The sequence below is a fragment of the Aplidium turbinatum genome, chromosome 18 (genome assembly GCF_918807975.1).
Source record: "Aplidium turbinatum chromosome 18, kaAplTurb1.1, whole genome shotgun sequence".
NCBI lineage: Eukaryota > Metazoa > Chordata > Ascidiacea > Aplousobranchia > Polyclinidae > Aplidium > Aplidium turbinatum.
Genome location: NC_137489.1, coordinates 7,587,152 through 7,614,990, shown reverse-complemented (window position 1 = coordinate 7,614,990; position 27,839 = coordinate 7,587,152). Strand labels below are relative to the sequence as shown.

Sequence of the window (27,839 nt, the reverse complement as noted above, 5' to 3'; positions counted from 1 at the left end):
AAATTGGGGCACCGCGCAATGTTGTCATTTCGTTATTGAAAAGTTAAACATGAAGCAAAGTCAAACATCTATTTGCGCATTCTTAAAACCAGCTTCCAAAAGGCGTCGAGATGATAACGCTGAAGAAGCCACGTCCAGCACGAATGAACGTAGAGATGACATTGATGAAGAAAGTAGTGCTTCAAGGATGTGGACAGTGGTGAAGTGAATGTCTCGGGCAATGCTCCGGTAGTTGCAGAAGCAGCGTGAGCCATGGATCTCTACCTGCTCCATTTGACGTTAGCATGCTGCCGGATTAGCTTCCGGCTCAGGAAGGTTCAGTCAGCAGTCACCTGTCCGAACATTTTGCGGCAAATCCGAAGGCACCACTTTAAAGATAACAATTTATGATTCACGCGCTTTTTAGGTCGCAAAGGAAAATATAAAAAAGTTTGTTTAGTTTAGCAGCGCTTATAAGATCGCAAAAAAGCAAACATCAAACCTATTAAGGCCTAATTGCTGCAGCGACGCTAAACACAGTCTTTGTGAGAAAGACTAACCATTGCGAATTTGCGAACATACACATTCAATGAAATCTGTTTGAAAACTCTCGCCCACCCAGAATTCCTTTCTTCTAAGAAAAAATCGACGCCTATGTCTGTATTCTATATTCGGTTTCAGTATTCTAGAATAGCTAATTATTCTATTTTGCCCATCCCTAACCTTAACCCCATTGTGCTGCAATGTTCAGGCATCTGACCTGAAAGATCCAGCTAGTGTTGCGCTCAACATGGCAGTTCATGGCATAAAAACTGCTAATTATTCCCACAACCGATTGTATTGTCTGATGTGTCTTAAGTGCAGAATTTGGGTCTTATTGTTTCTAATTTTGTACCGTATCGCAGCATAGGAAAAGGTAGGAATTCATTGAGCTTCGACTGGAATGTATAGGAATTATAAAAAAAACCTGTATATTATACGGGTACATTTTAAAATATTCTGCAATGTGTGCTTTTAGCTGTTTATCCTATATGTTGAGTTCCATACCTGATCTAAGCATCAACGGATGAGAAAATAAGGTTGTCATTATACTAAGCCTTCGGCACTAATGAGAGTAGGGTGGCCAGTTCCTTTCTCTTGGCTGCCTTTCCTTCAGCAACTACTCCTCTACTTTAAATCATACCTTATACTTTGCATTAAAGAATTAGAATACCATATTTGTACTAATGTTCTTCAAATCTTCAAGCAATTGCTTTATGTTCTCAGATGCTGTACCGAGTGCTGCCCAAGTACGTGTAGTGCCTTCTTTGAAAGAAAAGCATGGTGCTATTTGGTCTAAATACTCTTTTCCATATGAAAATTGGCAAGTAGATATATCATTCAGAGTGAATGGTCGTGGAATGGTTGGAGCCGATGGATTTGTGAGTTTTATCAATTTCTATAGGCACATCATTTGTCCAATATTTTAGACTATTTCATAGCTATCAATTTGTAAGGAATGATTAAATTTAAGCAGAATTATCACTTATTGATACTAGTGGTACACCGGAGGCAACATTTTGCAACAAAGATTTTACGAAGTACATGACTTTGTGAGAGTAGTATGAATATTTGTGAAGAAAATGAAACAAAAAAAAAACTTCCGGTTGGCTCTTTATTGCCAAATGTTTCAAATTTACAACACATTGAATGGCTAAATATTCTGTGATGTTTGTACTACATTTAAAAAAGCATTGTTACAGTCAATATGTGTGGCCTACTCTTGAATTACAGCAGTACCGTACCACAGTGCTACAAAAAATAGATTTATCTTAGGCCATGAACCTGACCATAAGCCACACACACTCACACAGCCTGCACATACATATACCTCCGGGCTGGAGCCACTAACTATCACCTCCGGCTCGGACCCAGAGTTGAAAAATGGCCAGAACCGAAGCTGGAGGTCGTTCCATTATTAATTGATACCTTTCAGGATTATTTTGTTTAACATCAAGTTTGAGTGTGCTAGGATTTCATCTTAATGTATTTAATGTGCGTTTTCAAATATATTTATTGTCAGATATTTTATAGTAAATTCATGTTTCACTCTGCCATTCTTATCTGTGACTGTAAATAATATACTGTATGATCTGTATCTAAGTACTTTGACTGAAAATAGTATGTACATTGTACAGCTTGTTGTACATTTGTCCTTTTTACAAGAACTACGGTGGAGATGAGTTACTGCAACCAATCTACAAGCACTATATTTTATAAGAACCTATGGCTCAATCTTCTCCACAATTTACAGGTTTTCTGGTATACTGATGTACCAAGTGAACAGGGTCCTGTGTTTGGTTCTAAAGATCAATGGAAAGGATTAGGAATCTTTTTTGATTCTTTTGATAACGATAACAAGAAAAACAATCCATATGTTTCTGTTATCGTTAATGATGGGGCAATGTCTTACAATCATGACTCGTAAGTCAAATTGTGTTGCCATTAATTGTTCTACATGGAACATTTGTTTGTAAATGTTGTAGTTTGTAGCAATGCAGTAATAACCACGTTTCTATTGTTGATTTTCTTGAATTGTTATACTTTGTGAAGGTAAAATTTCTGGAAACAGTTCAGGAAAATCAACAACAGAATCGGTTATTTTTCTTCTGAAAACTTTCTTTAATGAGTATATTATTAAATTAATTATGTAATTATTAATTGATTAGCCTATGTAATAAATGCAAATCGTAGAAATTTTCTGAATAGGGTTGAATACCAGAAATCTGCAACATGATAATTTGCCATTCTGGACTTTGTCGTCCATTTACCTTCAATATAAAGTTATAAACAGAACCATGTTTTGATTTTTGCAGTGATGGTGAAGAGCAAAAGCTAGGCGGGTGTAGAAGATTTTTTCGGAACCGTCCATACCCAGTCAAAGCTAGGATTACTTACAGTAACAAGCACTTAATGGTAAATTGATTGTCAATACCTATATTCTTGTTTGAGCCTTGAAGTGTTATTAAGCCGTTTCTTTTATGCGCTATCAAATAGATTTTAATAATGTATACACCGCCTAAGTACCCGAACTAATCGAAAAAAGATGGATTTAGAATAATGGTCTACTGCGTGACTTACCAAACTTCGGTCATGTGTTAGACCCACTAGAAGATTTTTTGTTCGCTTCTTGCACTGTTCAGAAAATGAGATATGCTCAAGTTCAATTTTGTGCAAAGCTTTGTCTACCTCAGAAACAACAAAACGCTTCATTAGATTAACACAGTGATCAATTTGGCATATGTTCCTTAGATTTTAAGTGAAGTTTTTTGATAATCAATTTATTAAATTACACTGTGTGTGGTTTGTAGTAAAAGTGATATATACACGTAACAATCAAACATGCTAATTGCTAACTGATGCGCACCGCCAGGGCTTGAAATGAGTATTTCACGAACAGTCTGCTAAATAGTTATTTATTTTCACACGTTATTTTGTTATTTTTTTAGATAGTTTTTCCGTTTTTGAGATTTCTTTCACATTTTCTTTACTTTTTAATTTCTCAAGGTGTTGCGACCGCGTCAAATTTTTCTACATACTTACTAAATCTTTTCATTCTTGTTTTAACTTTTGCGTTTTGTGGCATACTCGCATCTACCTTTTTCTAGACGCCTGCTATGTTATGACGTATTTTTTGTTTTGATGGTCGGAAGTAAAAATAAACTGATAGCATCGCATTGAACAAAGTGTATGTTTCCTTCAATCGTTTATTGTGACCTACTGACCTATATATACTTTATTTATAGCGAGTTGGTCTTTTTCATATAGTGTGACAAGTCAATTCCACTGTTGTATAAACTGATGTGTGTGATTGTTAATTAATTTTTCTGGTCAGGGACCGCTTGGGCTACTGTTTTTATGTGCTTCAAGTCTACATTTTCACAAAAGTCCGATTCGATGTGAATCAGACGGCAAGTAAGCCAATCTTCCAATCCACTTTCTTCAAGTTTGACATTAAGCATCCCGGCAAGACAATGCTTTTGACTTGCGTCATATCTACCTCAATCGCCGCAAAGTATAGGCCTATAAAGGAACGATCACATTCATTATCTCTTAATTTGAAGTGTTAATACATCAGCCAAAAGCACAGTGTTTGACGAACTCACACACCATAATATAACACACACGCCAATGTCCAGGTACTGATGACAGAAGGGCATTCCCCTACTGATGAGTACGAGCCATGCACAGTAGCAGACAATGTTGACCTTCCTAAGGGTTACTACTTCGGTATATCAGCTGCCACCGGGGGTCTGGCAGGTAGGTTAACGATATTGCAGTAATTGTAACTCTGTTTTTGTTTTAGATAAGCTTAATGGAGTTGCCAAGGTCTTTCGAAAAGACTGATCAGTATGATATATGATATCATATACACTGTATGTATTAATTGCAAAATAATTTTTGTTATATATACATTTTCAGATGATCATGACATATATAAGTTTTTGACAACAAGCCTCCTTCCATTAACAACGGTATGTAGCTTGTTGTTAGTGTATCTGCGAGAAGCAGTAGCTAAGGTATCGTTAGGAATTGGGAATTAACTTGCACCAGTTATGCACATTCAGTGCTATACCTGTGCGTGTAAATACAGTTTTTACAGAATGATGTCATAGGTTGTCATCTACATTTGCGACAAGTTTTGTGGAATTTGTCATTTGAAAACTTTTACTAAATAAGAATCAGAATTATTTGATGTCACTCGAATATGTTACTCATAACAATAGTAGCGCATCTGATGAGGTGTACTGCAGTTGCTATTTAGTCTTACTCCACTGACTTCCTCGTTGCAACCACTAACTAGTGTATCTAGTTATATCTTTTTAGTAGTTTATCTAGTTTTTGCTATCCTTTCATTATCTATTGCAAATTAAATATCAAACTTATTATGTTATTATTAAATTGTCATATCTGAACGAGTACAAGATAGTGCTTGGTGATGACTGCATTTGGCTCGTATTAAGATTATGCTGACGCTTGTACAGCTTTTTGTAAATGCATAGTTCACACGAATTTAACCTTTATGCGACTAATTTATGCTTCACTTTTTTCTTTGCATTGTTGTGTTTGACCTTCGACGAAATGCCAATACTGATTTAGTTTTAAGGGAATCTCTGTTGTGTTGGCTTAGGATAATCAAGGAGCACAAACGGATCCACAGAAGCAGCGTGAGCTTGAGGAACAGCAAAGATTGCAGGAAGAGTTTGAGAAATCTGTGCAACAATATATAAAAGATCAGGAAACGTTCAAAGAGCAACATCCGGAAAAAGTAAAAGCTCCAGATCATGACCCAGAAGCCTTGGTAAGGGTGAAAGTAGATTTTTTTCGTTATTATAATTTAGCTAATAGCCTAAACAATTTCTTAGTTGGGAGTATTATATCGCAGCGTCAGAAAACTTTAATTTGCTTGGCATGCTCAATTGCTCATTTATCATATAAATACACAAACACATTTAACTATCCTACCAATCTTAGTGTCGTCATTTCAAAGACGTTATCTTGTATTTGCTCAGGCTTTATGATATCATTTAACCAGGATGAATGTAGGCTGCTTTTTGTAATCAAAATACTCCTCACTCAAAATGCTCAAGTATCAAAAAAGTCCTCACTGACAGCATAAACATTTCTGTGTTTGCATGTTGCGCTGTGATTTGATGCAGCAACAACGTTGTTTTACCTTTCAGTTCCAAGGAGGTTCTAGTGAAGAGATCCAGTCCATATTTGAAGTTCAAAACAAGATCAGCAAGCAAATAAAGTGGGTAGATTTTTAATCAATCTGAAATTATTGATATCAAGCATTGATCTGCTTTCACAAACTGATAGCTTTGAGAACTTGGTGATAACTATTTCTGAGACAAATTGCATTAATGTTACAATATATAAAATGTGCATATTTCTTCAAAAAACCTCGCTATACTTTGTGTATGTCGGCTGCATAGCCGAATGGTAAGTGCCCTGGCTCGACGTTCCGAACTGCGCTGGTTCGACACCGCTCGAGCATGTGGCTGTGTCTTTGACAAGACACCTAAATGAATACTTGAAAATGGCCGCGAAGATTGGCTTTCTTGCCTTTCTGTCCACTTGATCTAAATCTTCAACCACCGGGTGTAAGCCTGGATATGACAAAACAAAATATACTTGTGCTTGTCAAGGACCTTATTGAATCAATGTAAAGAAACACTGATTTTCTGACGTTAAAAGTCACTTTTTTCAATGTACATTGCACACCGCAGCGAGTTGAAATCAACGGTCGTTCTGGTGATTGAAAAACAACATCGAATAACATCAAAGTTGGAGCAATCACAACCGCCTGACGTGGACTTGGCGAAAGCGCACGAGGTTGACGATGTCGCGAAGGCGCAAAGAGTGATCAACGACGCCATTTCAGAACTGAAGTAAGATCTCTATCTCTGTACTTTCAATCTTAGTTCATGCACCAGCTCATTGGTCGAGTTGTAGCCCACGTAATAATTTGCTTGATCGGGCTATTTGTTTAATCGTTGACCGATTACCAAAGCAGATGATTAAACAACTTTGCCACCGGAATGTTCTTTTTCGTACGCACCAACCGTTATCCGCTGGTTGAAATCCTGGATCATGGTGCGCGAAACGTGATTGAAGCAATAAAACAATTTTGTATGTTTCAGCTTTTACTTTCGCTTACATCAGATAGACGTTGCAACTTCTGCTAAAAAGTTGGCCTTTTTACATTGATCTAACTTCTAGCTGGAAACACTTTTCAGGGGCCACTTGAACTTTCTCAACACAACTTCGATCGCACTCACTAACACCGTGGCTCGGTTGAAAGCAAATCGTGGAGCGACTGGAAACAACGCCAATATTGCTAGCATGAACTACGAATCAAAAGTTCTAATGGGAAATGTGCAAGAAACCTTGGACCTTATGCATCAAGACATCACTGCTATGGAAAACAAAGCGGTCAGTACTTTCAACGCACAATTGTATTTTCTCTCGTGGTTTTCTTTGTATCACTTTTGTGTAACTACTTGCTTGCATGATTACCAACATTAAAAAGTGCGCTTAATTATGATTTAAAAATGCAAATTGACATTAAAATATCAGCTTCAATCTGTCTGCGCATGCGTTCTATTTTCTATGATTTGTTATTGAAAATTTGTAAGTTGTTGATGTCAGAAGACAAGAGGTGTATACCTTAGGCTTAGTGGCAACTGGCAAAAATACCAGCATAAAGTTGCTGCTTCATTTTCAGTTACATGGTCTATGCATCTCTAAGATGATGCCCCTGAAGATGTGCCCATAGACGAACGTTTGTCAATCCATCTTTGGATTTTTCGCACAATAAACAAAAACTGTTTTCGCAGAAAAATCCACCGCAACTGTCTTGTCCTAAACAGCCTCCACCTGCATGTGTGCCTCTGACAGGCTTCATAGCCGTCGCCCTTTTACAACTCATAACGCTACTCGTCTACTATTCGATGAGGTATGTATTTAAACAAACTTAGTTTAACAAATCGTCATATGTCTTTGTACTTTGTTAGAGTCTTCTTGGCTAGCATCAAGGCTCATTGTTACAGTATATCGCATGTATTGCTTTCTGATATAGTGAGCGTTCAGTTTGATGGCGACTTTAAAGGAAAACACGGTTTTCGCTTTGGACACAGCGTTTGGTTTTATTCTGCAAAAATAGAAGGTAATTCGCTGGAAAAAGTGGCGGTTGAGAAATAATGAGCCCGGCGTTGATGCAGCCCAGATGCCAACACAGTGCTGCGTACCTCTTCATTCTTTACACTGTCTAACGTCTAGTGTAGTGGTCTTTGAACCTATTTTACACTTTTGTCGAACACGATTTCCAGATTTTCTTCAAATCCCACTTCACTCATGCAGACTACTAAAAAAAGACAAGCTATTACTCGTAAAAAGAAAAAATCCCCCCCCCCCCCCCCGAAAGTAAAGAAATTTAACCCCAACTTCAAAAGTGCTGGTTAATGCCCATATGCAAATTTATCATCGAAGTTTCAGCTAGCAAATGAGTTTACGAAACGTAATGTACAACTTTCTCATATGATCTTATATTTACAGGCAATCCAACGAAGACTCGAAGAAGAAGTTTTTTTAATGTGTCCACCTACACAGAACGTGATTTCAAATGTCGTTTCAAACAATCATTAAATTGATTGTTTCTTTTTACTCAATCGTCCATAACATGAATCATTTATCATTCAAACAATCATTTATTAAACTACAGTATGTGCAAATGTGTTGAATTGTAGATTTTTTTGAGTGTGCCAGAGATTATGTAATTTCACTTTACCTAACAAACCGACCTTCTTGTTTCCTGCAGTATTTTAATGCAAATTGAAAAAAAGTGATGCATTCGTACTATGTTGCGTTTTTACAAAACCGCCTTGTGAAATTTACCTAAACACTTTGCTCGCACTTTTCATTTTGTTACACATCAACAAGTCAAGTACTTTTACCTCCAAGTATTGTGTTTCTGTCGTGTTACTGTTACCTAGGCAAGATTGCGTTACAGTGATTTTTACGTTTGTTTCTAACTGCCTTTGCGTAGAAAAGTTGCCGCATATTTTGGCTAAATTTTGTTCGTTTTCGTATCGAATTAGTTGCGTTGTTTTAACATTATGTTTTGGGACTAATGTCCTAACGTTATGTGCTCTCTAGATGGTATGAAACGTGAGTTATCCAGAAAAAAAAAGAATAATGTGAATGGTTATAAGATGGCCATAGCACGCTTTAACAGAAAATAGTTATTGTGTAGGGCTAATAGTATTGTAAATATTGTGGTGCAATGTTTAGGCTAACAGTATTGTAAATATTGTGGTGCAATTCAATGGTAGGTTGATTGTTTACTGAATGCAGTGATGTGGACTGAATGTTGTTCAAAATTGCATAATTTTTAATTCTTCTGAAAGTTGAGCCTCACCCATCTCATCATGATAAGTGTGCAGTGTATGAGCCTACTATCTAATAAACTAAATTTGATTAATATCATTGCAGTATGATTCATTTATCGTGCTGTAAATTGATTATCCTTATTGTTGTTACAGATTAGTACGGTACCACTGAAATGTAGCCTAATATCGTCCTCTTTTGTGGTGACAAGTTTTATCCATTACCCTAAAATTGAAAACTGCTTTATCAAAAAGTTAAAACTCGAAAATCAAAAAGTTTTTCTTATTTGTAGGCTGAATTAAAATTCTTAGCTAGCTATGGAACTGTACGATCTGTGACGCAGGTAACCTATACGGATACGCTGTACAATACTGTACAGCACTGGCTGCTACACTTGTGGTGCAATATTTTGGCTTAATTAAACAATGCCTTAAATACTGCAGTGGTGGTCTATTTTCTTTTATTTTCTATTTCTTGCATCTCATGTTATGTAGCCTATAGCGTAGGTTATAGTACGGTAACTTAAATGTAAATGCAACAACCACCCTAGACCTACTTTGCAGGCTTCAGCTCATTCACAAATTTCTGTGTAGGTAGCCTATAGCCTTAGCGCGTTATCAAGATTGATTTTTATAATTCTGGAATTGACCTTTTTCCACTGTTAGAAGTTCATTTTATTTGATATGGTGAGGCAGCATTTGCATTGAGTCTGAATCCGCCTACATATCTGCCCACACCACATGATATTCTTTTGACAGTAAATCGAACACTAACGGATAGTTTCTTTTAGAATACTTCACCAGTCTCAATCTTTTGTTAGTCTACAATGCCATCACCAAATTTGGCGTCAAAGCTAAAATCAGGGATATATAAAGAAAGGCAGCCAGCGGTTAGCCTACTTGTTAATTCAACTACCCGTAGCCTATAGCCTACTTGCTTTACATGTAGCCAATACTGCAAAGGCTTTATTAAAAAAAAACAGGTTATAGGCCTACTTTTCAACTATCATTCCAAACAAGTAGGCCTATTTAAATGTGCTTTGTGTAACGCCTGCGGCTTTTCTGATGTTTCCTTGAGTCTCATTGCCTGTGCTGTGCTTGTCAGGAATTTGAAACGCTGACTACAATTTGGGCATTTCTTTAAGAATTTGTACCACTTATTAGGGTTTGATACATACATTATGATGATGATGATCATCATTGATTGATTGAATCTTTATCCTCGGACTGGGAAAGCTTCTTGCAGAGCTTAATCCTGGCAGTTTCGCATACTTGTAGAGGCTTTGAATCACTGACGCAGGCCCGATCACCGAGATTGACAGAGTGAAGTTTCCGATTGTTGAAGTCTTGTTGCAGGGGAATTATTGCATCTATTAGATGCCGCTGAATGGAGAGCAGTCCTTAACGTGCGTTGCTCAAGCGCACATCCCGAGAGTCGAACCAGCGTCGCTTGGTCTTGAAGCTTCTTCGTTCCAGAAGTGACGCGCTAACCAATTGAGCTATCGGGCGGACGGCGTCTTAGCTTTGTGCATCTGCCGCATTGGTTGAAGCATTGTAAGCGAGTGTTAAACAAAAGTCAGTATCAGTCAGTATGGTTTTTGTCGGTAGCCACTTTAACAAGGAAAAATTCTGCAATTGACTAGAATGCACCGCCAACCGATCATAAGCTACGTTTTCTATGACGCGAAAAGATGATGATACAAAGCAAATCAAGTGATGGATTTTCTGTCAGCTGGTTGGGTTAGGGCTAGAAATTAGTTATTTCATTGACGCTGGTGCGATTCCCACCACTGCTATTGCCCTTTTTTCTTCTGTAATTACCAAATAAAGTTCAAAACAAGCATTAACTCTCTGGCTGAGTGCTAGAAAGGTCACAATTGGACGGTAGCCTCTTATAACATGTTCTGATTGATTGGCGGTTGCATTCTAGTCAATTGCAGTGGCTGAATTTCTACTTGTTAAAGTGGCTACCGGTTTTTGTCAGTCAATTGGGTGGTGAATTATTTTAGTCAGTTCACCACGGATTCTTTTCTTGAAAGTAAAGGTGTCAATTTAGTTATCGTATGGTTATAGTTTAGTTTTTATGTTCTGAATCAGTTCAATTCATTCTATTTATAATCAAGCCATTATTTGGCTGCAACGTTTTCGATCTGGAGCTCGTTCTTTTATTTGCAATAAACTCATACTTGCAAAAAACAAGGTGACCGGTAGGCCTACCGTATCATTCTCAAGATCATCCCCACTAGGCCTACTATGCTGGTACTCGGGATGTTGCTGTAGCAATTACAGCTAGGTATGGGCAGAGAAGGGCGTGATCTTGATCTTCAAGATTACTTTTTTTTGGTGACCTTGATCTTGATCTAAGATCACTTTTTTTGTGTGATTTTGATCTTGAAGAACAATAAGATCAAGATCACTTTGAAATTGAAGTTTACTGTACAAAGTAGTTAGTGGCAACTATTAACATTAACCCACTGTTAATATGATATGTGTGCTTAGGGTCTGAGTATGGAGCGGTTTGTCTGACAGCAAACCCCTGAACTTTTTTGATAGCAGACAACAGTAGCCTATCAAGGTTGCCAGATAGATAAATGGTGCACAGTGAAAGTTAAAACTACTTAGTAACACGTATAAAAACTCCCAAATGAACCAGACAAAAATTTGGAAAAAAATGATGCAGTTGAAAGTTTATTTTTATTTATTTATTATCAGAGGTGGGCAGTAACTAGTTACAAAAGTAACTAGTTACTGTAACTAGTTACTTTTTGAGTAACTGTAACGGTAACTTCGTTACTATTTTCCAAAAGTAACGAAACGCGGTAACTAGTTCCTATTTTAGCACTTTTTCAACAGTTACAAGTTACTTTTGTATTGAAATTTATGTTTCTAATTGCCGTTCATTACTCTGCACATGTTTGTGTCATGCTTTATGCGTGTTTGCTGCGCGTTGCTCAATAATGCATTCTTCTCGCAGCTGTATCGGAGCAGCACTGCCCAGTGCCCATGCGCGGCGCTCTTGTTTTGTGATCTTATGGACCAGGATTGCCATATTGGCGAATTCATCGCCAAAATCCAGAAATCTGGCGATTTTTTAAGACGTTTGGCTTCATATTTATGGTTTGGCGATTTGGCTCTTTTTAAGCGCTTTTTGAGAACTGATTTGGTTAAATTAATTGCTTTTGGTGATTGATCAGTATATGTGACTTTCAAAGCAATGTTTAGCAAAAGTGTTTGGCAACACTTGATAGCTCAGTTCGTGCTTGTCGTATAGCTGCCAGAGGTGTACAGGAGTCGTATTTTTGGAGTATTTAGGACCCGGAGTCTCGGTGTTACGTTCACTGTTCGCAACCTTATTACATCATTGTTTTCTCGATTCAAAATTGGAAGTCGATGTCTAAGTAACTTCGAGTGCTTAACTATATTTATTGATGCATATACCGCAATATTAGATCCTTTCATGCACGTCTTAAACCATTAAGGTTTTGCCACCTTTTCCTTTTGTTAGTTTTGTTACTGTATTTCTTTTTCACAATATCATTTCTTGTGCATTCTGACAAAGAAAAAAAAAAAAAAAATAAATTGAATTGAGTCATAGCAGGGAAAACAAATTATTTCCTTTGTTTCGAGCATTTAAAGAGAATATAGTTTCGGGAGAGAGTTTTCTTTTTTGTACCAAAGACAGGCAAAACACAACAATACCACAGGGTTGAGTATTACAACAATATATTTTACATATTTACAAGTAGTTTAACAGTCAAACGTTTTCGGCTTAACTTAAGCCCTCATCAGGAATCTGAAAATTGTAAAGGAATCTGAAAAAAAAAAAGAAGTATAAATTGTAATAAATTTAAACTTTTTGAAAGTAACTATAACTAACTGACTATAAGCATCAACAAACACGCAACGATTATAAGCAATAGTGTGGAAAACAGACAGACGGAAAACAAACTACGGTACATTAGGAAAAGACAACTGCGTAACTAGAAAAGAATTTGCACCACAGGATGCGTGATACATCTAATAAATGTTGAGGAGAATGGATGCGCCTCCCGCAAATAATTGTTTGTTTAAATTTGGATTACAGCGTTTATGTTGAGATTTATGAGTAACTGAAAGTAACTAGTAACTGTAACTAGTAACTGTAACTAGTAACTGTAACTAGTAACTGTAACTAGTAACTGTAACTAGTAACTGTAACTAGTAACTGTAACTAGTAACTGTAACTAGTAACTGTAACTAGTAACTGTAACTAGTAACTGTAACTAGTAACTGTAACTAGTAACTGTAACTAGTAACTGTAACTAGTAACTGTAACTAGTAACTGTAACTAGTAACTGTAACTAGTAACTGTAACTAGTAACTGTAACTAGTAACTGTAACTAGTAACTGTAACTAGTAACTGTAACTAGTAACTGTAACTAGTTACATTTTTGAAATCGGTAACTGTAACGGTAACTCAGTTACTTTTTTGGCCAAGTAACTGTAACTGTAACTCAGTTACTTTTGAAAGTAACTTTGTCCACCTCTGTTTATTATAAATAAAAAGTATAAAAGTAATTGCAAATTTTGCGACTTTTTCAGTAGTAATTAACCTCGGCCTTGGGTGTGACGTTGCGATTCTACGCAAACTACGTCAACAATCGATAGGCCTAATAGCAACAGTCACTAACTTATTACAATTCTTAGGCCAGTGATCGAGTAGTTAAAAGTAAAAGTTAGCAATATCAACTAGTCTATATACATTTAACCAGGTTGCTTACAGTAGCTTAATTATTTTTTGCAACATCATTGATCAAGGGTGCAACCTAGTTCGTACCCTGAACAGTTCGGACCCTCAGTTCGTACCCTGAAAAGATCGAGAGAAAAAATTAAAAAAAGCCGAAGTCGCTAATCGCAGTTTAATAGCACAAAGCCGAAGTCGCTGATCGGAGTTTCCGCAAACAAACTCGAGGGTTAGGGTTAGCGGAAACCGCGGAACTGCGGAAAAATATTTGCGGAAACTGCGATCAGCGAGGGTTAGAGCAGAGCATAGATTACTCGATGATTAGAGTTAGGGTTAGCCGAAACTGCGGTTAGCAAAACTGCTGAAAAATGTTTGCGGAAACTGCGATCAGCGAGGGTTAGGGTTAGAGCATAGATTGCTCTATAGTTAGGGTAAAGGTTAGCGGAAACTGCGGAAAAATGTTTGCGGAAACTGCGATAAGCGAGGGTTAGAGCATAGATTGCTCTATAGTTAGGGTTAGGGTAAAGGTTAGCGGAAACTGCGGAAAAATGTTTTCGGAAACTGCGATCAGCGAGGGTTAGGGTTAGAGCATAGATTATTCTATGGTTAGAGTTAGGGTAAAGGTTAGCGGAAACTGCGGTTAGCGGAATCTACGGAAAATGTTTGCGGAAACTGCGATCAGCGAGGGTTAGGGTTAGAGCATAGATTAGCCTATGGTTAAGGTTAGCGGAAACTGCGATCAGCGACTTCGGCCTTGTGCTATCTTTCTCTCGATCTTTTCAGGGGGAAAATTTTAAAATGTTTGCGGAAACTGCGATCAGCGACTTCCGCTTTTTTTAATTTTTTCATTCGATCTTTTTAGGGTACGAACTGAGGGTCCGAACTGTTCAGGGTACGAACTAGGTTGCATCCATTGATCAAAAACTTTTTCAAGTATACAAAAAGTGATCTTGAAAGTGATCTTGATCTTCAAGATCACGATCTTGATCTTCAAGATCACATAGTTTGGTGATCTTGATCTTCAAGATTACATATTCTTGGTGATTTTGATCTTGATCTTCAAGATCACCAATACTGGTGATCTTGCCCATCTCTGGGTATGGGCAGATGTTCAGACAATTCAACGTCCGCTACAGACTAAAGATATCATATATTATGAGCTAATAAAGCTATTATCTAAATATATATTGTTCTTTTTGTTTGTAACTTCTTTATTTTCCTTTTAAAGCAAATTTTTAAATTTGATTTTTTTGCAACCGTGCCAATTTTCTTTCAACTTAATAACAGCTATTTCGGTCTTGGGCACGTTTTAACGTTTGTATTTTGTCGCTTTTACCTTTTTCTAGACATTTGCTATATTGATGTGTATTGTTTTTGCTGTGATAGTCAGAAATAAAAACGACTGAACTGAACCCTTCGTTTTTTTATCCGAAGTTTTACTCTACGAGTCTGCAATAGTCTGCTCTAATGCATGACATCACTGAAATTTATTGACACTTGACACTGACAGAGCTGCAGGTGCACAAAGCATAAAAGCAACGTTTTAGTTCTGGTCTTGTGATCTCTGTGTTGGTATTTTAGCAGTTGAGTTACAAACTCTTGTTTGTGTTATATTGCAAAAATATCAGCAAATTTCCACAAAAATGTTAAAAAATGGGATGTGCAGTGGTCAGTAATATTAGCAAGCTAGTTAATGAGAGAGAGAAAACTTTTATTTTGTCTGTTGCAGCAATAGCACGGACAACTAATTAATTAATGACAACTCCAACTTAGCCATTTTGCAGATTTGCAAAAAATGATATCAAAGCGGAATTAATTATGATCTTAGAACAACTCAGTCCACTAACTAAATACGTGTTTTGCACATACATGTCTAAATTAACATTTTGAATCTCAGTGATTTACAAATAAAAATGTTGGCAGCCTCCATTGTTTGTGACCATGGATTGGTAAAGTACAGGTAGCCTATCATCAGAGGTGGGCAGTAGCATGCTACTTTTTTGGTAAAAGTAGCGGTAGCGGCGCTACTTTTTAGTTGGAGTAGCGGCGCTATTTTTTTTCCAAAGTAGCGGGAGAGGCGCTACTTTTTTTCAGTCACACTACCCGCTACTTTTTAATTTAAATTGAAAAAATGCTTGTTTTTTTTGCAATACCGGCGTGGTCAAGCAGCTATATTATCGGTTTGGTTGCAAAGTTTTGGTCTTTTCTAGCTGACATCAACTTCTTCGGCGAATATCTCCGTGTGATAAAGCCTATCTGCCAGGCTTTAGACATTCTCTAGGGCGAGTCCAAGGCGTATTACGGAGTCTTGCTTCCAACCATCACAATTTGCGGGAAGAAGTTGACCGAGATCAGTGATCTTGTGACCTGTGAGGAGTTGAAAGTGAAAGTCCTTGAAGGGGTGAAGAAACGATACGGTACAACAAGTGCTTCAACGATATGAAATGCGTTGTGGCATCATGTCTTCATCCCTATTTCAAGACGTCGTGGCTACAATTTCTGCGCTACCGGTACGTTTCCACGGATGATGCTGACTCACTGCGAGAAAAAGTCAAGACAGACATGGTTGTAGGTCATGGATAGATGGTCATTTTATTTTTTTTGGATGCGAAACGTACAGTGTGCATCCAATGAGAGAGTGCAAAAGACCATAGCCCTGAAGGCGTAGGAGGTCGTCGAGTCTGCACTCTATCATTCAAACAGTTATACGAAAGAAAGTATTGCGTTTTTAATAGCAAATTGACACAAAAAAGAAGGAAGGAAGAACAGAAAAAAAAACAAATACAGACGCAAGAAATACAAAAAAATAATAACAATGGACATAAAGTCAGGTAGTGGATTTCGTTTTTATAGCTCTTGATTATTGAAGAAGTGTTTTTTGCACATTTTACTAAATAATTTGTAGCCTTTTTTCATGTTTTTATTTTTTATTTTTTTTATATTTTGAGGTAAACTGTCCCATACGTTGATTCCCATGCATTTTAAACTTTTTTGAAATAATCTTCAGCTAACAGTTACAGGAGGAAGTACTCAGAATAAAGAAGTGCTTCACAGTGTTTTTTTTTTTTTTTGAAATATATATATTGTAATGCTATTCATATTTAGGAAGCATACTGTTTGATATTTTTGCAATAAATAAAATGGCTGGTGTTGAAACCAAATTCAAAGCGGCACTTAATGTTATTGAAAATCTTCCTAAAAGTGGTGAGTTTATTGCAATAGGCCACTAGGCATACTTTTGTAGGTTATAGTTAACTTGTTGAAACATGTGCTAGTTATTTTTCTTTAATTACTTATTTTGACCGATGTCACAAATAAAAATAACTCTGAACTGTAGGTCATGTCTTAGTTGTTAACTTTATAGGCTAGTAGCCTACACTTTTTGTGTGCACAACAATGTGTGAACAACTGAACATATTTTAACATAAGCATGATTACCATAGTGTAACTTAGCATTGCATTGAAATTAATCATGACATTGATAATTGCATTGAAATTAATTATATGGTCCTAACTTACAACATATATTCAACTCTATATAGGATCATACAAGCCCTCACCAGAAATGATGTTATCTTTTTATGCCTATTACAAGCAAGCGACAGTTGGTCGTTGCAATCGATCAAAACCATGGTCTTTTGATGTCATCAATAAAGCCAAGTGGGATGCTTGGAATAATTTAGGCAATATGACCAAAGAGCAAGCCATGGAAAATTATGTGGAAGATCTTAGCAAGGTTTGTGATTAAGAAAAAATTTCTTTATTTCAAAACCTGAACAACAATTGTTGTGCTGAAATGTGCCATATGTATTTGATTTCTGCATTTACTTGAAAACCAATTTAATATAAAACTGAGAAAAAGATGAACATTTTATCGTTTGCATAAGTATCAATGTGTCTGGCAACCTTTTTGAGTAGATTCTTGTGTTGGAAGAAAGTTGTCTCAATTTTTAATGGTGCAAAGGAGCATGGTCTGCAACATGCATACAGCACTATTCCCAAGGGGTGATCTACCTAGCAGTCAGCACAAGGTTAGGTAGTCTGGCATAAATTCGTGGTCAATACTGATGAGTCCAGCCTCATTGAAAAAACACCTGTCTAGTGTCTATCACTATCAATTCTTGCTATAATCGGCTGTTGAGAAATTTATGTATGCACTATGTAGCATGTTAAGCAACGTAAATTGAAGAAAAGTTGCAATGGATCAAATAAAACTGAACTTTTGGATTATTCATGTTTACATAAAATAATTTTTTATTAAAACTTGTTCTTCTTTTTGAAGAACTGTTGGAGGTATTGCTGTGGATTATCCTTAGAAAAACATAGGTCACTGGCCGCAAGGTTGATACAAATACTATGCAGTGTATTGGATGCAGGTGCAGGCGATAGGCAAACAAAGGCCCCATTTTTATGTTTTGTTTGCCAAAGGAGGTTTCCCTCCTATCAGCTTCACCTTAGGCTCAAGTAACAGTGTATTTTCAAGTTGCCAATAGTGCAAAGTGTCATTATCTTATTTAAATAGCTCAAAAATACTATATCAGCTGATCGTTTTCTGTTAAAATAACTGCAAGAAACTCTCATGGACCATTGTTAAACTTTTTTTAATGTGAAGATCATGAAAGAATTTCCCCCTCCAACTGAAGACCAAGTAAGAAATAAAAATTGCAAAAGTGTGTGATTGCTGATTAATAATGACAGCAAATTGTACTTATTTGCATTTATTTGAAGTTGCTTCATGTATTGTTGAGCAACTCTTAAAGAAAATAATTCAAACTTTGCCTTCACAATCTTATCACACCATAAAATCATGTTCAAAAATTTGCGCCATGATTTTATTACTGAAAATTACAATTGTAAAAAGTATTGATATCACAACTTAGTTTTTTTGCATACATCATCTGGTGCTTCACTTCTTTTGCCTTGTGTTACAGACTGCTGTGTTTAAACATTAATCCTGGGTGCGTGCTTTGAAAGCAATGATTGTAAAAATCTTGGTGTTTTACATTGCTGTGATTACTGGATTCTGTAATTTTTCTCTTGATTAATTTACAGCTTCAAAACTGTTGTAATTTAAATAGGATGACAAGACAAAAGTGGGAGAGACACGATGTGCAAGCATACGAAATTGTCTCTGACTTTTGCTACAGTATTCATTAATTGAAACAATCTAAAATACCAAACAGCAGATTTTCACTAATTAATCTTAGGAGTTGTGGTCATGTGAACAGAGTAGTAAAAACATGACTTTAACTCCAGCAGACAAGATCAAAGTTGATGCTACGAGAGCCACTGCATTAATTTAAAAGCAACGTTTAATATTTGTTAATTGCAACTGCTAATTTAAAATATTATTTTAAAACATGTTTTACTTTTCATATTTTTGCATGCATGATTTCAAGATTATTTAATAATGTTGATTTGCACTGCCAAATGATAACGCTATGGTAGAGAGTTTGCTTTGTTGAACCATAGACAAACAAAACACAGTAACCTTAGCAGTAGCAGGTTTAACAATTACCATGTTGCATTACACAGAGATATAGCATAGGCTAATTTAAAAAAATCAACTTACTTGAAGCACTTTGTATTTATGCCAATGCAAACCTAATAATTTACTTAATGCTGCCTATACAAGCAGCTGCTACCCTTGTTTTTTGTTTACTACACTTTTTTTCATTTATTAGATCATTGAAGCGTTACCTGCTTCAGACAAAGCAGCTGACTTTGTGCAAACACTTGGAAACTTTTACGAAATAGTTGACCACAAATCTGAACAAGCGGATCAACTAAAAAAATACATGAGTAAGTATTTCCGACTGAATACATAGAACAGTATAGACAACAAATTTTGTAAGTCCTAAAGTCGGAATTAAGCCACTCCATTATTGTATGAACTACACTAAGCCTAATTTTAATTGCGTAATCTGATATCTTGACAATTGAACCATTGTAATAACTGCTGAACCTATTATCAGCAATGTTGCTCTGCTGACTCTTTTAGGGAATTCATTTGCGACGACATGACAACTCGTGTGTGCTGCAATTTTTTCGCTATCGTTTTATTAACAAAAAACATCGTTTTTTTGCAAAAGTATTGCTTGTACAATGTACATTGTGCTTTGATTTGACTTTTTTTTGATCGTAGACAAAATTTTAGATCTGTTCATTGAATGATCACTAACTTTTGTATCTAAGGTTTTAGTAATTTTTTTTTAAATCCTTGCTTTTAATTAAGTTGTTGCTTCTTTCGCTTTCCATGTTTTTGCCATGCTATGGTTATTTTACGTCTGTATCACACAACAGAATCGAAGCCTAATGGCCATACACCTAGACTTTCAAATGGGGACGGTGCAGTAGCGAACGGAATCCACAGCAATCCTGGTAAGTCATTTGAATGTGCTTGTATCAAAAAGTTACGATTTAAATGAACACATTCTGTGTGACAAAGAGTTGTTCAAACACCATGACACTCTTGACAGAGAGGTTATCAGAAGCGTCATACTGCAAGTATATAGGTTCCAACACACATTAAATTTACAGTAGTGTTATATCGCAGTGAAAACGAAACGGCTAGCCTATGGAAAAGCGAAATGATATTGAAACCCCATCCAGTAAACCAGTCGTTTTTTTACATTGATTCAACGTCTACAGAAGTTGAATCAATGTAAAAATGACTGATTTGTTGTCTGGGCCAGTCCCTACACTAGCAGCTTGGAGAGTCGTAATTGCAGTTACAATATTATCCGGGCTTCGTTGAAGCCATATGGTTTCCCTAAACCGCCTTTCAGTTTATTACACAGAAGAATTTGTGTCGAAGACTCCAGTAAGTAGTAGTAGTATTATGGATGAAATACTTCCATGAGTTATTCCATCTTTGTATATTTTGGCTTATGGTGCGCTTTGACAGAGTAAAGCTTCACCCACACTACTACCAGTAAAAGTTCCTGTCTCTGAAAGAACCTTGTTTGAAGAGGTGCAATGAAAGAGTACTACGGACAAATAAAAAACTCAATCCGAGTGACTCGAATATACAAATGTCGCGCAGTAGCGTACAAGATGAATGTTCAAAGGAGATAATCATATTATGCAGTTTTCTTGATAACTTTAATTAATTAATCATCAGGACCCGATTACTTATTAATAAATATATTCTAATTTGATTAGTGATTGGGTCTTCGGATGTCAGTGTACAGGACACCAACGGTTTCCATCCTGAGCAGGAGTCATCAGATAGTGACCGTGCGAACGATGATGAGCCAGTTGAGCCACTACTGGGCGACACCTCCAACTTCGATCACAGTGCTATGGTTCAGTCACAGATGTCCCGTAAGCTTTTTCAGACTGTGAATGAATTACTCGATTTATGATAACAACAAGAATTGGTGTAATGCAAAACGCGAGTCATTGCATGAAGAATTCCGTCATTCACTGGGGCTTGAGTTTCTGTTAGTTACAACAACTATCTGCTCTGTTCTATATCTTATTATTATGCTATATTTTACTTCCTGTGGTCGTTTAATCTTGCGTCAAGCAGTTGGTACACCTGATCTCCACTCTCTAGCAAGACAGATTGGCCAATAGGCTACTTTTGCAGGACTTTTCACATTTTCCATCTTTCTCATCAGTCGAATAAAACAACGGTTTTCAATGTTGGCGCTGTTTTATCGTCGTCGATATCAAAATACCTTTCCATTGTCGCAGACGACGACGAGAACCGATCTCAGATTGAAAGTGAAGACGAGTTTTGCGATACGTCAGCGGATATGACGCACGTCAAAGATAGACAGAGCGGAAACTCTGAAAGCTATTCGTCGTCTAGTTCGACAAGCTTGAATGGAAGCCCTGATGGTGACTATATGCTAAGTTAGCGATTCGCTTGCATCTTGCTGATCAATCAAATTGCAATTAACTTAAATTTGTGACCAATGGTGACAAAACCATACTTGCCTGCCTTCTTGAAGCAAGCTAGGAACGTTGAACTTACATGTTTGTGTGGCACAATAGAACTCACCTATAGACTTATGAAGGGACCTTCAAAGGAGGGTCGCTGTAGCAAAATATCACTATAGCCGAAGTATTATTTAATTTTTTTGAATTTTTCTTGATTTTTTTTTAGTTAAAAGAAAAATCCCGAACTAATTGGCCATCTACATAAGCTACTACCAACAGCGAATCTGCACTGTTTAGAAACTCAGTTTGATTTATAAATTTATTTTCCGTTCCCCGTCAAAACGTTTTTATATGAACTTTCAATCATAACGTTTATACAGCGTCAGACAAACGCGTTATGGACGTGACCTCACGTCGCCAGATACCATTGTTACAAGGAGGACAGCACGGCACGCACGGTATCTACAAACCCGTCCAGTCAACATCAAGCAGCCCAGGTAACAAAATGCTAACTTGTGCTGTTTTTTGACTACCGTGCTTATCAGCAGATCCAGTCAGCATCGATTTTTCTCATGAAATACCGAATCATGGCGTTTGAGTGTTAAGGTATCGTAAAGGAGTTGCGTTATGCCAACCAGCAGAGAAGTCCCTTTTTTACATTCTACGTTTACAGATGTTGAGTCAAAGTAAAAAGGGGCTGATGGCTGGCTGAGCTTCGTCTCTGCTTTTTCAAGAACAAGCCAGTTTTACAAACATTATCTCTGCAGACCATCGCCTTGGTGGAGAAGTCGGGTCGAGTCACACAAATCCAACCGACGGTGCCTCTCAGTTTGTGACGTCACAAGGAGGAGGAAGTGGCGGGGACAGGAATCCATCAGGAGATCGGCCATCCGAGGCAATATTGTCATCATCAGTTAGATCTCATGTCATTATTGTAGTGTAAATCAGTGGTTCCCAACTCATGGGTCGCGACCCAAAGTTGGGTCGCTTGTTTTTCAGGCATATTGTATCTTGGGCGAAAAAATTAACAATAAAAAAAATTTAAAACGTGATGAGATCGATCACAAAACTGGAAAATATAAACACAAGTCATGAAGCGTTTCATGTCGAGACATCGGAAAGCTTTGTAGCATGATCCTAGTGCAAGAAGTTTTAACAATTTTCGCTTTTATTATTGTTATTATTATTAAACGTAAACCCAACAAAACTTTCAGTCTCAAACATAAATTAACTTGACAAAGTTATGGGATACATATTGTAACGTGCACTATATGTCACGAACGCTGTGTCGGACAAACTATGACAAAGTTTTCCACACGTTGGACCACACATAGTCTGGTGTGGTAAAACGCATCAAAGACAAAGCCCCAAGTGCTGTATGGACTTATTGCTTTCTCCACAGAGAGGCCTTGCTGCAAAAAAGCTGTCTCAAGAGCGGCACGAAGTGTTGAATGATGTGAAGTGTGTAAACTTCATCAAAACAAGTCCACTAAATCGGCATTTGTTTTCGTCTTTGTGGATTCTGATTATTATCAAGCATTGCTGTTGCACACAGAAGTGCGATAGTTGTCACGAGGTCGTGTCCTGAAGCGAGTTTGTAATTTGCGAGAGGAGATTGCTACCTTCCTGAGGCGACAGAACTTGTGAGATTAGCCGAGAAGTTTTTGCAAGAAGATTTCAAGGCAAAAGTTGCTTACCTTGCCGATATATTTGACTCTCTGAATTCTCTAAATTTATCTATGCAAGGCAATGGTTTTACGGTGATTGATTGCGACGCAAAAGTTTCTGCTTACCACAAAAAACTCATATTCTGGCACAGTTATGTCACCAGAGATGAGTACGATATATTTCCTCAGCTAACCCAATATATCTGTGGCAATGAAGTTGATATTAAGCAAACGATAATTAGACACCTGGAACAGTTTGCCAAAAAGTTTGTGCACTACTATATGGAGAATTTCTAACACTTAATAATCAAAGTGATTGGATAATTGATCCATTTGTTGGAAAAGATCTGCCTCAACTTTCCATCCATGTTGCAGAACAGTTTATGGACATAACGACAGAAGTAGCAAACCGTATTTCTTTTGCGTCCTTCAAAGACAAATACCCCAAAGATTCTGCAAACATCCCCTTTTGGGCTTCCATGTACAAAGTGTATCCCACAGTTTCACAATTAGGGATTCAAAATCAGATTCCATTTGCAACAACTTGGCTTTGTAAGATTGGATTTAGCGCCATGTGTGTATTGAAAACTGAACAGCGAAACCGGCTGGAAGTTAAAGCCGACATGCGGCTATGCCTAAGCAAAATAACGCCTCGATTTCAAAAACTCACTGACAGCAAGCCAGCACAGCTAGCTCATTAGTGATTTGATAAACATATTATTTTGGGAAAAAGTTACTGCTTTTGTAGTGCTGTTTGTTTGCAACACAATCTTGTATGGCTTTTAAAATATTACGACAATTTGCTTGGGTCGCAAGATTTTACGGAAGTGAATTTTTTTTAAAAATGGGTCGCCTTAAAAACGAGTTGGGAACCACTGGTGTAAATCATTCGAGAGATGTGCTTCGCAGTGCGAAACGTTTGCTCTTGGTCAAAACAAACATGGCGTGTTCGTGCACACAAGTTATCCCTTGGTCAATATTTAAACTTCCAAAACTCTGCCTGAGCGACTGAAGCCAATAAAACATGGTGTTTATACTTTTGCACAGGTGCAAGAAAGAATCGCAGTTGCACTTCTGCAACTACAAAGGGACATGCATAGCGTGCTTAACCGGCTGACCACCCTAGAAACGATAACAATATCACGGCAACAGGTAAAGTGGCATAAAGGTTATTCCAACTGACAAAGACAGCATTTTTTACACTAGTTTATACCTGTAAGATTTACACCCGTATTTGGTTTGCTTTGAATCTTTATCCTCGGACTGACAAAGCCTTGATACCGTAGGTTATTCCTGGTAGTTTCGCATACTTATTAGGGTGTTTCATTTTTTCACCATTTTTGAAATTCAAAATGCCTGGGGTCCCATCTGGTGGTATTTGGGGAAAAAAGTTTACACCCCAAATTTTTTTCAATTATGACGTCATATTGAGGTGGTCCACGAGGTTTGAAATTTTTGGGCCTCAAAATCTCGAAATTTGGGCGTATCTCCGGAACCACACATCATAGATCGACAAAATTAGTATCAAAATGCGCAGAAGGGTCGGTTTCCTATACCTGATGTAGAGAATATTAAGGTCTATCTGCTTGAGAAAAAAAGTTATTTCAAAAAATTTGATTTTCGGTCTATTTTCTCCTGATGAACAGAGATCAGGTGATCAAGATAATAAGTTTTTCTGTATTTTTCCACTCTTGGAAGCTGCTATTGCGTAATAATAGTCCTTGTTCGTTTTGCAAGAGACGAAAGGGTAATAATTGAAGGTAATGCTATTATAATGATGATGATGGCTATTCCTCGTCGAGGATATTATAATGTAACCGTTGAGGAAGAGGTATGTATGCTCACCTGCTTTAGATTTTGATTAAGTGTCATTATGGCATTAAGGCCAAGTATTAGTAAGTCGATGCAAAACTTCAAGGAATCGGAGAAAAATGTGCTTCCCCTTAATTCAGATATAATCATCACTATTTTTACTTGAGGAAGAGAGTACGGTAGCCGAAACTAATCCCAAGTTTTTGAAGAAAATACGGTACTCTATTTCAAAGATTTGAAAGATGAACTGCTGAAAGATGTAGTTGGCATATGGAACAAAACTGGTCTTCCAGTGCTTAGCAAACAGAGAATTGAAGCCAAGTTAAAAGACGTGATAGAGAAGTACAATGCAGCAAGAAAAAAAGAAATGAAACGCAGAGGTAATGAGGTTAATCAAGAATGGTTACAGAACTTGTTCGATGTATGTGCATGTAAGTGAAGTGTTCGATCTCCGAAAATCTGGTTGTTTTTCAAAAGAAACTCTCTTGCACCTGTGAACTCGAAAACCGAGTCCAGGAGAAAGAAATCGCTTTCTTGAAAGATCAGCAAAAAGATTGAAAAATGCTTATCAGTGGCGTAGATGTCAACCATGTAGAAAAGGCTTTAGAACGGGAAAATCATAAAAGGAGGTGGGAAACGAGCAGTGAAGTTGAACAACCGAGCACTTCTGGCATACAATCTGCCAAAGCATCGGCATTACTATGTTCGAAACAAAGAAAAAGAAATGAAGCAGTTAGATGTCTACACAGTAGCGAAAGCGACTCTGATGGGGATATGAATTAGGAAGATGATAGGGAATACGAGCCTCTGAAACCAGCTATTGGGGGAAAAGTGTACAAGAAAGTACATTCTTTTTCAATAAATGATAGAAGTTGTTTACTTGCTGATCGTAGGATGACTTCGGTACGCCAACAGTCAGATCTTATGAGGTCGGTTCTTGGAAAAGATCAAATAGCTGCAGCACCTTCGACAGTATACCGCCAACGACAAAAAACAAGAGAAAAATCTCTGATGGAAAGTGAGAACCTTCTCAACTCAGCTTCTGCCATGCAGTTATGTTATGATGGGCGCGTTGTCGATAAAATAGATCGATACGTTTTCTTGGGTCAACTTGTTGATGATAATGGCATGAAGCACGAAAGTGTGCTTGCTGTTAAATATTTTCCCAAAATTGTGTCGGTCACTGCAGCACTGATTTTTGACACCATCATCCAGGAGGCTTGCAGAGTTCACCTATCCCAAGTATATTCAGTCATGGCTGATACGACTGCTCTCAATACAGGAAAAAAGTCCGGAGTCAATACTCGACTGGTCAATTATTATAATGATGAAGTTGGTCATGATATTCATACCCTTAAATGTATGTCCCACATAAACGAAATATATCTTTCCCACGTCATTTCTTTTGTGGACGGCGCCAAGAAGGGACCCGGAGCAATGCAAGATGGGGCTTTGCTTAACCAGATAGCAAGACTAGACAAGCCCAGTACTGAAACCTTAACACCAACTATTACTACGCAATAACAGCTTCCAAGAGTGGAAAAATACAGAAAAACTTATTATCTTGATCACCTGATCTCTGTTCATCAGGAGAAAATAGACCGAAAATCAGATTTTTTGAAATAACTTTTTTTCTCAAGCAGATAGACCTTAATATTCTCTACATCAGGTATAGGAAACCGACCCTTCTGCGCATTTTGATACTAATTTTGTCGATCTATGATGTGTGGTTCCGGAGATACGCCCAAATTTCGAGATTTTGAGGCCCAAAAATTTCAAACCTCGTGGACCACCTCAATATGACGTCATAATTGAAAAAAAATTGGGGTGTAAACTTTTTTCCCCAAATACCACCAGATGGGACCCCAGGCATTTTGAATTTCAAAAGTGGTGAAAAAATGAAACACCCTAATACTTATAGAGGTTTTTGACGCAGGATCGGTTACCGAGATTGACAGAGTGAAGTTTCCGATTGTTGAAGTGTTGTTGCCAGGAAATTATTCCATTTAAAAGGTGCCGCTGAATGTAGAGCAGTGCTTAGAATGCGTTGCTCAAGCGCACACCCCGAGAGTCGAACCAGTTTACTGCAGTAAAGCAAAGATATCGAGTATACCCGATAGGAAGCACCAGCTGTAACTCTACAGTAGGCTGTGTAATAGTTTATGGTCGCAGCACCGCTCGCTTAAGTACAACGTGCTAAAATTCCACCGCAACTGTCCTGTACGTATTGAACCCGAATACACTGCTCGCTATATTACGAAGAACACGCATTTATTTAGGACATCCAGCACTGCCAACATTGCTGCATGCACAGAAACGCCAGCAAAGATACGTCATGGAGGCTTCTTGAAGATCTCAGTCCACGATCAACACTTTTCATTGTTCTGTGGCCGTTTGTAGCACGTTTGCTTCTTTCATTGTGGCGAAAATCCCGCCGCTCGCAGCGGTAGTAGCTTGCGTCTCCTATACCACTGATCTTAAAAATCACTCGTCGGCAACAAGAGACGTTGTTGGTAAATGTTTGTGTTTCAATTTTTTTCTGTGCTTTCAAAATGAAACAATTATGCCGTGGAATTTATTTGTTGCAAGTTCTATGTGAAATTTTCTTACATGCTGTTGAGAGGTCATAGCGCCATTTTCTTGCTTTTTTAATCTTTTAATTTTAGGTAATAATGTTGTCAGTCTGCAGTATGTTTCTGACAAGCATCACCGGAAGAGGGTTATAACATTTTAACAGCACCTTATATTAATATTCGAGACGTGTGCAATCTACTGTGCTTGTGTTTTTGTTAATAAAAACCGCTAGTCGTAATGTGTAACCTGAACCTGCAAGCAACG

The 27,839-nt window shown here is 37.4% G+C and overlaps 3 protein-coding genes across 4 annotated transcripts; all 3 read left to right on the top strand.

The window, feature by feature from the left end:
- Positions 1-1,290: 1,290 nt before the first annotated feature.
- Positions 1,291-9,335, top strand: LOC145787740 (protein ERGIC-53-like). The gene is made up of 11 exons (XM_082599548.1): positions 1,291-1,400; positions 2,273-2,442; positions 2,835-2,934; positions 4,158-4,278; positions 4,441-4,493; positions 5,150-5,320; positions 5,703-5,773; positions 6,252-6,413; positions 6,762-6,957; positions 7,362-7,480; positions 8,080-9,335. The coding sequence occupies exons 1-11, from the start codon at positions 1,380-1,382 to the stop codon at positions 8,114-8,116; spliced, it is 1,221 nt and encodes a 406-aa protein (XP_082455674.1). The 5' UTR covers positions 1,291-1,379; the 3' UTR covers positions 8,117-9,335.
- Positions 9,336-16,741: 7,406 nt separating this feature from the next.
- On the top strand, positions 16,742-27,837 carry LOC145787660 (acyl-CoA-binding domain-containing protein 5-like). 2 transcript variants are annotated; one of them, XM_082599453.1, is made up of 11 exons: positions 16,742-16,836; positions 17,175-17,368; positions 18,245-18,280; positions 19,317-19,434; positions 19,936-20,013; positions 20,797-20,958; positions 21,334-21,480; positions 21,903-22,019; positions 22,290-22,417; positions 24,237-24,341; positions 27,281-27,837. In XM_082599453.1, the coding sequence occupies exons 1-11, from the start codon at positions 16,773-16,775 to the stop codon at positions 27,449-27,451; spliced, it is 1,320 nt and encodes a 439-aa protein (XP_082455579.1). In that variant the 5' UTR covers positions 16,742-16,772; the 3' UTR covers positions 27,452-27,837. The 2 variants fall into 2 exon arrangements, with proteins under 2 accessions (XP_082455579.1, XP_082455580.1); XM_082599454.1 differs by lacking the exon at positions 18,245-18,280.
- Positions 24,512-26,865, top strand: LOC145787527 (uncharacterized). Its single transcript, XM_082599285.1, has 2 exons — positions 24,512-24,765; positions 25,931-26,865. The coding sequence occupies exon 2, from the start codon at positions 26,013-26,015 to the stop codon at positions 26,523-26,525; it is 513 nt and encodes a 170-aa protein (XP_082455411.1). The 5' UTR covers positions 24,512-24,765; positions 25,931-26,012; the 3' UTR covers positions 26,526-26,865.
- Positions 27,838-27,839: the final 2 nt, after the last annotated feature.